The sequence below is a fragment of the Salvelinus fontinalis genome, chromosome 10, assembly GCF_029448725.1.
Source record: "Salvelinus fontinalis isolate EN_2023a chromosome 10, ASM2944872v1, whole genome shotgun sequence".
NCBI lineage: Eukaryota > Metazoa > Chordata > Actinopteri > Salmoniformes > Salmonidae > Salvelinus > Salvelinus fontinalis.
This window is the reverse complement of record NC_074674.1, coordinates 41,324,032-41,336,393: the sequence shown is the minus strand read 5'-3', so window position 1 is coordinate 41,336,393 and position 12,362 is coordinate 41,324,032. Positions and strand designations below refer to the sequence as shown.

The 12,362-nt window shown below is 40.5% G+C and overlaps 1 protein-coding gene across 1 annotated transcript in view; it reads right to left on the bottom strand.

The window, feature by feature from the left end:
- The window catches only part of gbe1a (glucan (1,4-alpha-), branching enzyme 1a), a 249,035-nt gene extending 240,460 nt beyond the window's left edge, over positions 1–8,575 (bottom strand). The window contains exon 1 of the mRNA XM_055936819.1: positions 8,299–8,575. Within this exon, the coding sequence (XP_055792794.1) occupies positions 8,299–8,405 (107 nt within the window). The 5' untranslated portion in view covers positions 8,406–8,575. The remainder of the gene's footprint in view (positions 1–8,298) is intronic.
- Positions 8,576–12,362: the final 3,787 nt, after the last annotated feature.

Sequence of the window (12,362 nt, the reverse complement as noted above, 5' to 3'; positions counted from 1 at the left end):
GACCTGTAGGTAGGTGGGTACTGTCCTATCTTAACAGCATAGACCTGTAGGTAGGTGGGTACTGTCCTATCTTAACAACATAGACCTGTAGGTAGGTGGGTACTGTCCTATCTTAACAACATAGACCTGTAGGTAGGTGGGTAGTGTCCTACCTTAACAACATAGACCTGTAGGTAGGTGGGTACTGTCCTATCTTTGTAGTGACTGAGTGTATTGATACACCACCCACAGTGTAATTAATAACTTCACCAATGCTCAAAGGGATATTGAATGTCTGAGAGGCATTGGAAAACCTCCGTTCTTTGTGGTTGACTCGGTTTGAAAGGCACCGTACGACTGATGTGTGGGGTACAGAAGAATCGTGTTAAACGCCATTAAAGCACACAGAGTCCATGCCACTTAAGCAAAGTTTTACTCCTGAACTTATTTACGCATCGCCAAAGGAGGTTGAATACTTGACTCAAGACTTTATTTATTTGTAAAGATTTTATTTTATTTTTTTAAGCATCAATCCCCTTTGAGACTTCTTTCGATTGGTCAAAAGAAAAAAAAAAATAAAGGACGACTCGGCCGACCAAGATGTGTTTTAGTCGAGGACCACACACACACACACACACACACACACACACACACACACACACACACACACACACACACACACACACACACACACACACACACACACACACACACACACACACACACACACACACACACACACACACACACACACACACACACCTCCCCGATGACAGAAAGAAGAGACGTGTGCTGACACCAGCTGGCTAATGACTAACACCCACTCCTCTTTTCCGTTCCCATCCCGCCGTCTCCCAGCATCCTGTCTCTGGGCTGCTGACATTAGTGATTTAACAAGCCCCTGAGTACCTGCACACACACCTCAGACAGTAGAGATCTCTGCGTCTCTCCTCAAACCTTCCCAGCCAATTAACAAGCTTCCACACCTCCGAATGGTACTGGGACAGGGTGACAGTCCACACACACAGTGTAGGCCTGGGATAGGGTGACAGTCTCTCACACACACACACACACACACACCACGTATAGGCCAGGGTGACAGTCTCACACCCAGGGCAGAGGAATACGCTCTCTCTCTCTCTCTCTCTCTCTCTCTCTCTCTCTCTCTCTAATGGCTTGGGAGGGTACACAGACAAAACCTCCATAAGCCTGATCTCGCCCCACCTCCCAGGGGCAGGAAATCATAGAGCTGAGATGACCAGTCCAGAGAGGGTAAGACCAGCTGACCAGTCCAGAGAGGGTAAAGGGAAGACTAGATGACCAGTCCAGAGAGGGTAAAGGGAAGACCAGCCCAGAGAGGGTAAAGGGAAGACTAGCTGACCAGTCCAGAGAGGGTAAAGGGAAGACCAGATGACCAGTCCAGAGAGGGTAAAGGGAAGACTAGATGACCAGTCCAGAGAGGGTAAAGGGAAGACTAGATGACCAGTCCAGAGAGGGTAAAGGGAAGACTAGCTGACCAGTCCAGAGAGGGTAAAGGGAAGACCAGATGACCAGTCTAGAGAGGGTAAAGGGAAGACCAGATGACCAGTCCAGAGATGGTAAAGGGAAGACCAGATGACCAGTCCAGAGAGGGTAAAGGGAAGACTAGCTGACCAGTCTAGAGAGGGTAAAGGGAAGACTAGATGACCAGTCCAGAGATGGTAAAGGGAAGACCAGATGACCAGTCCAGAGAGGGTAAAGGGAAGAACAGTCCAGAGAGGGTAAAGGGAAGACCAGATGACCAGTCCAGAGAGGGTAAAGGGAAGACCAGATGACCAGTCCAGAGAGGGTAAAGGGAAGACTAGATGACCAGTCCAGACAGGGTAAAGGGAAGACTAGCTGACCAGTCCAGAGAGGGTAAAGGGAAGACTAGCTGACCAGTCCAGAGAGGGTAAAGGGAAGACTAGCTGACCAGTCCAGAGAGGGTAAAGGGAAGACTAGCTGACCAGTCCAGAGAGGGTAAAGGGAAGACTAGATGACCAGTCCAGAGATGGTAAAGGGAAGACCAGCCCAGAGAGGGTAAAGGGAAGACCAGCTGACCAGTCCAGAGAGGGTAAAGGGAAGACCAGCTGACCAGTCCAGAGAGGGTAAAGGGAAGACCAGCTGACCAGTCCAGAGAGGGTAAAGGGAAGACCAGCTGACCAGTCCAGAGAGGGTAAAGGGAAGACCAGCTGACCAGTCCAGAGAGGGTAAAGGGAAGACCAGCTGACCAGTCCAGAGAGGGTAAAGGGAAGACCAGCTGACCAGTCCAGAGAGGGTAAAGGGAAGACCAGCTGACCAGTCCAGAGAGGGTAAAGGGAAGACCAGCTGACCAGTCCAGAGAGGGTAAAGGGAAGACCAGCTGACCAGTCCAGAGAGGGTAAAGGGAAGACCAGATGACCAGTCCAGACAGGGTAAAGGGAAGACTAGATGACCAGTCCAGAGAGGGTAAAGGGAAGACCAGCCCAGAGAGGGTAAAGGGGAAGACCAGATGACCAGTCTAGAGAGGGTAAAGGGAAGACCAGATGACCAGTCTAGAGAGGGTAAAGGGAAGACTAGATGACCAGTCCAGAGATGGTAAAGGGAAGACCAGATGACCAGTCCAGAGAGGGTAAAGGGAAGAACAGTCCAGAGAGGGTAAAGGGAAGACCAGATGACCAGTCCAGAGAGGGTAAAGGGAAGACCAGATGACCAGTCCAGAGAGGGTAAAGGGAAGACTAGATGACCAGTCCAGACAGGGTAAAGGGAAGACTAGCTGACCAGTCCAGAGAGGGTAAAGGGAAGACTAGCTGACCAGTCCAGAGAGGGTAAAGGGAAGACTAGCTGACCAGTCCAGAGAGGGTAAAGGGAAGACTAGATGACCAGTCCAGAGATGGTAAAGGGAAGACCAGCCCAGAGAGGGTAAAGGGAAGACCAGCTGACCAGTCCAGAGAGGGTAAAGGGAAGACCAGCTGACCAGTCCAGAGAGGGTAAAGGGAAGACCAGCTGACCAGTCCAGAGAGGGTAAAGGGAAGACCAGCTGACCAGTCCAGAGAGGGTAAAGGGAAGACCAGCTGACCAGTCCAGAGAGGGTAAAGGGAAGACCAGCTGACCAGTCCAGAGAGGGTAAAGGGAAGACCAGCTGACCAGTCCAGAGAGGGTAAAGGGAAGACCAGCTGACCAGTCCAGAGAGGGTAAAGGGAAGACCAGATGACCAGTCCAGACAGGGTAAAGGGAAGACTAGATGACCAGTCCAGAGAGGGTAAAGGGAAGACCAGCCCAGAGAGGGTAAAGGGGAAGACCAGATGACCAGTCTAGAGAGGGTAAAGGGAAGACCAGATGACCAGTCCAGAGAGGGTAAAGGGAAGACCAGATGACCAGTCTAGAGAGGGTAAAGGGAAGATCAGCCCAGAGAGGGTAAAGGGGAAGACCAGATGACCAGTCTAGAGAGGGTAAAGGGAAGACCAGATGACCAGTCCAGAGAGGGTAAAGGGAAGACCAGATGACCAGTCCAGACAGGGTAAAGGGAAGACTAGATGACCAGTCCAGAGAAGGTAAAGGGAAGACCAGCCCAGAGAGGGTAAAGGGGAAGACCAGCCCAGAGAGGGTAAAGGGGAAGACCAGATGACCAGTCTAGAGAGGGTAAAGGGAAGACCAGATGACCAGTCCAGAGAGGGTAAAGGGAAGACCAGATGACCAGTCCAGAGAGGGTAAAGGGAAGACCAGATGACCAGTCTAGAGAGGGTAAAGGGAAGATCAGCCCAGAGAGGGTAAAGGGGAAGACCAGATGACCAGTCTAGAGAGGGTAAAGGGAAGACCAGATGACCAGTCCAGAGAGGGTAAAGGGAAGACCAGATGACCAGTCTAGAGAGGGTAAAGGGAAGACTAGATGACCAGTCCAGAGAGGGTAAAGGGAAGACCAGATGACCAGTCCAGAGAGGGTAAAGGGAAGACCAGATGACCAGTCCAGAGAGGGTAAAGGGAAGACCAGATGACCAGTCCAGAGAGGGTAAAGGGAAGACCAGATGACCAGTCCAGAGAGGGTAAAGGGAAGACCAGATGACCAGTCCAGAGAGGGAAGACCAGATGACCAGTCCAGAGAGGGAAGACCAGATGACCAGTCCAGAGAGGCTAAAGGGAAGACTAGCTGACCAGTCCAGAGAGGGTAAAGGGAAGACCAGATGACCAGTCCAGAGAGGGTAAAGGGAAGACCAGATGACCAGCCCAGAGAGGGTAAAGGGAAGACTAGCTGACCAGTCCAGAGAGGGTAAAGGGAAGACCAGATGACCAGTCCAGAGAGGGGAGCGTATGTGGACAGAGTATATTTTGCTCTCTCTCACAGTCTATACAACTCAAAGTACTAAACAAAAATATAAACGCAACTTGTAAAGGTTTGTTGTTGGTTTCCCAGACATTTTCCATATGAACAAAAAGCTTCTCAAATGTTGTGCACAAATTTGTTTACGTCGCTTATTAGTGAGCATTTTCTCCTTTGCCAAAATATTCCATCCACCTGACAGGCGCGGCATATTAAATCAGAAGCTGAATAAAGAGCATTCTTTAACCCTCCAACCAGGACTTCAGGAAAACTTAGTTAAGTTACCTGAATATTTCAACCCTACTCTGGAAGCTTTTAAACTAGGAGAGTGTCGTTCCGTCCTATTTCTGGAGGACGAAACAGATCAACACACACTGCAGCCCTCGGAAAACACATAACCTTTTCAAACATACAACACTAAAGACATCAAACGTGTTTCTATTTGCAGCACATTTGGCCAACAGCCTAGAAATCTAGTGTACAACGGGTCTGGATTTCCTGGTAAAAAACCCACATGGACACACACGCATTCAATGTCTAGTCCATAGGAGGTGATGAATGAAACGGCTGAGATATTTAACTGGTAACACGCCCAACACCCCCCAACACCCCTCAATTACACACATTTTATCTGACCAAACCAGCGATGTAACCACTGAACACTCTGCCTGGCTCACGTCTGAAATACGACTTGCAGAGTCACTGTTGTATAACGACTCTGTTATGTGTAATCGAGATATAAATCCGGGCATGATCGATTACACCACAGACCGGGTAATGGACATTATTATTCTAATTCCAATCATACTACATATTAGGATTACTGGATGCACCGAAGGGACATTTTCGGCCGATACCGATATCCAATATTTTCCTTGCCCCCCCCCAAAAAAACGATATTTAAACTTTTAGTGGACTTTTAAGCATTCTAGTACAGTTAAATAGTTAACATACACACGGACGCAGCGGTCTAAGGCACTGCATCTCAGTGCAAGAGGCGTCACACTACAGTCCCTGGTTCGAATCCAGGCTGTATCACATCCGGCCGTGATTGAGAGCCCCTGGGGGCGTCGCACAATTGGGCCCAGCGTCATCCGGGTCTCGCCAGGTGTAGGCCGTCATTGTAATTAAGAATGTGTTCTTAACTGACTTGCCTAGTTAAATAAAGGTAACACACACCACACTGATCAAAAAGTTATTTTTGTTGGCATTTACGTATGTCCCCGTTATCAATAAAACATAATCGAAACCTATTTCTTTCACTTACTCGCTGTGCTGTTTCGTCATTCATTTGTTCAGTCGTTTTATTCTCAACCAGGATTTCTATGGAACGCCGTTTGGGACTTTGTGTGTCATAAAATATAATATTTAACACTATTTGACGTGTCAATTAAGCTTGTTGACCAATCAGGACCTGAATATGACTGCACGTCACATAATAATTAAGCCTGTTGACCAATCAGGACCTGAATATGACTACACGTCATATAATAATTAAACATGTTCGTACATTTTGTACGTAGTTATTACACAATGATTACACCGTCACTCGTATTTACTGTCACAACAATTCATCGATACGTATGCTAATGTAACAGTATAACTTTACGGCGTCCCCTCGCCCCGACCAGGGAGCGAACCAGGGACCCTCTGCGCACATCAACAACTGACACCCACGAAGCGTCGTTACCCATGTTACCCATCGCTACCCATTGCCCCTTGCAGAGCAAGGGGCAACACTACATCTAGGTTTCAGAGCAAGTGACGTAACTGATTGAAACGCTACTAGCGCGTACCCGCTAACTAGCTAGCCATTTCACATCCGTTACACTATGATGCTGGTAAAGTTGCCTCACGCACCTACAGTGCTGGTCATAAAAAAAGCTAGCTAGCTCATGGATGCAAACAAAGTTCTTCCCTAAAAACATAGCAAAACGACGTCTGTTTCCGTATAGCTAGCTAACTATATAGCCCGGTGTCATCTAAAATAACCCTAATTTATAAGACAGTTCTTATTTGATTAATGGTGGTCGGACCCATGTATGTGAAGCTAGCCACAATAAGGATTTGCCACAACAGTGGACTTTGTGGTTAGCCAAAATAAAAGCATGGCATAATTCTACAATTTGTATTCATTTGCATCACTGTCAATGACATACTTTTATTTTGAAGGTAAACTGCAAATTCCACTATTGTACCTAATCCTTATTGTGGCTAGCTTCACAACACATAACCCGGTCCGGTCGAGCCTCACTAGCCACATGAAGCTAGATGGCTGCTTATAACGTTAGCTTTGGACAACAGGGTTAAGTAGCTGACTAGCTAATTATTTTCATGAACTGAAGTTCAATTTCAATAGGCGAGCAACAAGTAGCTACCTAGCTAATACTTACTCACAAGGATTCCTAAATCATTGCTAAGATTAATGAAAATGACTGCAGTTTCTACTGGTCATTGTTTTCAGGCTGGTTGTATCGGTGCTAGCTAGGTACCAAGCTAAATCTTGTTGAAGTTGAGGTCGAACAAATAATGCTTTATTACCAACGCGGTATTGTAAACACATCGTTTGTGGCCGGTGTTTGCTTGTTTAAAGTATTTTTTTGTACAGCTTTGACAGTGCTACTGTATCTCTTGACACGCAAAGACCCAAACGGCGTTCCATAGTATGTCGTGAAGCTAATAGCAGTGACGCTACTACTGTGTAACTCTGGTAGGGAAACATCTGAAAAATAGCGCACTTGGTAGTGTGTACCGGTGCTTGACCAGTCGGCGAACGCCAACATCAGCCACGACAGAGAACGGTTGATTGTCAAGGGCAACGAATTCCATTACCTTGGCTTTTAATGGGTTTCGCCTTTGAGTTGTCTCGCTGAAATGTTCTGACTCTTTCAAATGACTGCTGGACTTGTTGTCTGCTCGATCCACACAGCAGACATTGTGGGCCAGGTTAGGAATGCTGTGTTGCACGTGTAGCGCAAAAATGTACGTGGCGTCATTACGTCATCTACCTACGTTATATAGGTATGGCACGTCAGCTTTGACATCGGTTTTGCACATCTGCGTTAAACTAGACATCGTTTCGATACCGATATATCGTGCATTTCTAAATATGACCACATATTATATCCCATTAACAAGAATGAATGGCGACATGACTGGAGTATGAGGGGCGAGACATGGTCAGCATCCAGGACCCTAATAGGGAATAGGGTGTCATAGGGCTCTGGTCTAAAGTAGTGCACTATATAGTGATAGGTCTCATCTTTATATCTGTGCTGTGACAGCCTCTGTGACACTGCCCATGCTATCTCCATTTTAAAGTAGTCCATTTTCTTCTTTATTGGCTGATTGCTTGCAACTCATAGGAATCCCCACCCAGTTGACTACTTTGAAAACGGTGGAAGCCCTCAATGGCAATTAAAACCGGTTATATCCATGATGAGTCCTCTGTCGCTATGACGACAAGCACAATTCCAATTAAAAAGTAGTTCGTTTTAGAAGTTTCTGAAATGCCACCTGTGCTTACTTACTTACATCAGTGAATTCCTAACAACCTAACCATTATTAAAACTCAGATTTCCTAAATTAGAAATGCAATTGTTTGTTGACGAAATTTGACATTCATTAACCTTCATACAAAATTTCCTAAATTCGTAGTCTTATTTTTCCTTGGACAGATTTTTGGCTGAGTAAAACCTCTCGTTTTGCCTCCTCTTTGATTTACTGCAATAACTCGTCACCCCCCCCTCCTCAATGTCAAATGTAGCTGAAAGTTGTTTCAGCGCACTGAAAGTTACAATAGGCCTCGACTACATTCGGGTACTGATGAGATAGAATAGTAGCCTAAATACATTTGACTGTTGTAGAGACTGGCCTGCCCCGCTCTATAAAAGGTACCCTATCCTGCCATTTCAGAAAGTGCGTAGCAAACTTGCAAACTAGGCCTAAGTGGCATGCGGTGGTTTAAAATCTACATCGTGCACTGTGCAACGTTGTTACCCTACCTGCGACATAAGTCTTCTTGGTAGGGCACTAAGTAGGGGTCCTCCCGGAGAAATTCGCTTAGATCTGGCAGCTCGGTAAATTCATCGTGTTCTGAATGGTCCGCCATCTTATGTTCCGTGATTCTAGAAGCAGAAGCACTAGTTTATAACGCCGACATATACTGAAACTGGTAACTATTAAAGTTAAGATTCATAAACTACAGGCAGAGTGGCTTTATATCGTCTTCTGAAAAGTTTTCGGACACACACGTGTGGAGGGGGCGGGGTGTCCGAAACACACAGATACTGGTTTTAGTCCCTCCCACCACGTAACTCCCCATGTGCGGAGCCAGACGCATACACATAGATATATACATATACATAGATATATACACATATACATAGATATATACACATATACATAGATATATACATATACATATACATATACATATACATAGACATATACACATATACATAGATATATACACATACACATAGATATATACATATACATAGATATATACATATACATATACATAGACATATACACATATACATAGATATATACACATACACATAGATATATACATATACATATACATATACATAGATATATACACATATACATAGATATATACACATACACATAGATATATACATATACATATACATATACATAGACATATACACATAGATATATACATAGACATATACATAGATATATACATAGACATATACATAGATATATACATAGACATATACAAAGACATATACACATAGATATATACATAGATATATACATAGATATATACATAGACATATACACATAGATATATACATAGATATATACATAGATATATACATAGACATATACACATAGATATATACATAGACATAGACATATACATAGATATATACAAAGACATATACATAGACATATACATAGATATATACATAGACATATACATAGATATATACATAGATATATACAAAGACATATACATAGATATAGACATAGACATATACATAGACATATACATAGATATATACATAGATATAAACATATATATAGACATAGACATAGATATAGACATAGACATATACATAGATATAGACATAGACATAGATATAGACATAGACATATACATAGATATATACATAGACATATACATAGATATATACATATACATATACATATACATAGACATATACACATAGATATATACATAGACATATACATAGATATATACATAGACATATACATAGACATAGATATAGATATATACATATATATATACATAGACATATACATACACATATACACATAGATATATACATAGATATATACATAGATATATACATAGACATATACACATAGATATATACATAGACATAGACATATACATAGATATATACAAAGACATATACATAGACATATACATAGATATATACATAGACATATACATAGATATATACATAGATATATACAAAGACATATACATAGATATAGACATAGACATATACATAGACATATACATAGATATATACATAGATATAAACATATATATAGACATAGACATAGATATAGACATAGACATATACATAGATATAGACATAGACATAGATATAGACATAGACATATACATAGATATATACATAGACATATACATAGATATATACATATACATATACATATACATAGACATATACACATAGATATATACATAGACATATACATAGATATATACATAGACATATACATAGACATAGATATAGATATATACATATATATATACATAGACATATACATACACATATACATAGACATATACATAGATATATACATATATATATACATAGACATAGATATAGACATAGACATATACATAGATATATACATAGACATATACATAGATATATACATAGACATATACATACACATATACATAGACATATACATAGATATATACATAGATATATACATAGACATAGATATAGACATAGACATATACATAGATATAGACATAGACATAGATATAGACATAGACATATACATAGATATATACATAGACATAGATATAGACATAGACATATACATAGATATATACATATACATAGATATATACATAGACATAGATATAGACATAGACATAGATATATACATAGATATATACATAGATATATACATAGACATATACATAGATATATACATAGACATATACATAGACATATACATAGATATAGACATAGACATAGATATAGACATAGACATATACATAGACATATACATAGATATATACATAGACATAGATATAGACATAGACATAGATATATACATAGACATAGATATAGACATAGATATATACATAGACATAGATATAGACATAGACATAGATATAGACATAGACATATACATAGATATAGACATAGACATAGATATATACATAGACATAGATATAGACATAGACATATACATAGATATAGACATAGATATAGACATAGATATATACATAGACATATACAAAGACATATACATAGATATAGACATAGATATAGACATAGACATATGTATATATATATACATAGACATAGATATAGACATAGATATAGACATAGACATAGATATAGACATAGACATATGTATATATATACATAGACATAGATATAGACATAGATATAGATATAGACATAGATATAGACATAGATATAGACATAGATATAGACATAGATATAGATATAGACATAGACATAGATATAGACATAGATATAGACATAGACATAGATATAGACATAGACATATGTATATATATACATAGACATAGATATAGACATAGATATAGACATAGACATAGATATAGACATAGACATATGTATATATATACATAGACATAGATATAGACATAGATATAGACATAGACATAGATATAGACATAGACATATGTATATATATACATAGACATAGATATAGACATAGATATAGATATAGACATAGACATATACATAGATATATACATAGATATAGACATAGACATATACATAGATATAGACATAGATATATACATAGATATAGACATAGACATATACATAGATATATACATAGACATATACAAAGACATATACATAGATATAGACATAGACATATACATAGACATATACATATACATAGATATAGATATACATAGATAGACATATACATAGATATAGACATAGACATATACATAGACATATACATAGATATATACATAGATATATACATAGACATATACATAGACATATACATAGATATATACATAGACATATACATAGATATATACATAGACATATACAAAGACATATACATAGATATATACATAGACATATACATAGACATATACATAGATATATACATAGACATAGATATAGATATATATAGATAGACATATACATATGCATCGCTTATTCCAAAATACAGCAGGTCGCATAAATGCATAATCCACATTTTGTTGGCCTACATCTCACTTCCGGATCTGCGTTGTAGCCTTTATTAATAGAAATGACAACATGTATTGTTAGTAGCCTAGGTGCTGGCGGTCGCGTTACTTTCAGAATAGGCCGCTGCATTTTCTCTCCACTCTGCATAACACAAAATGTACCTGTATTTTCCAATCTGCCAATTGATGTTTTTCCAATTTTTCTATGTCAACATATAATACTTGAATTCAATATATTTATATATTTTTTTGTTTGTTTACACATTATTTTATTATTCAATTTTGTTCTATTTATTTACTTGTCTTTATTTTATTTTTTTCTCTCTTTTTTTTCTCTCCCTCTTTTCTTTCCTTCCTCTGATCTGTCGTCGCTGAAGTCGCTGCCGGTGACAGAATGTGGTCAGATAAAGACCGGTGTAGTACAACCGCCCGTATAATTGTCTTATTTCGTAACAACCGTTTGTTTTTACCGGGCCTTAGGCCCTTCCCCCAACCCCAACCACCCCCCCCCCCCCCCCCCCCCGTTCCAGACTCCTGGCACAAACCCCGGCCCATTACCGGTGTAAGTGATGTGACCTGTGCTCCGCTGCTTCCTCCAGAGTCCTCCGCTCT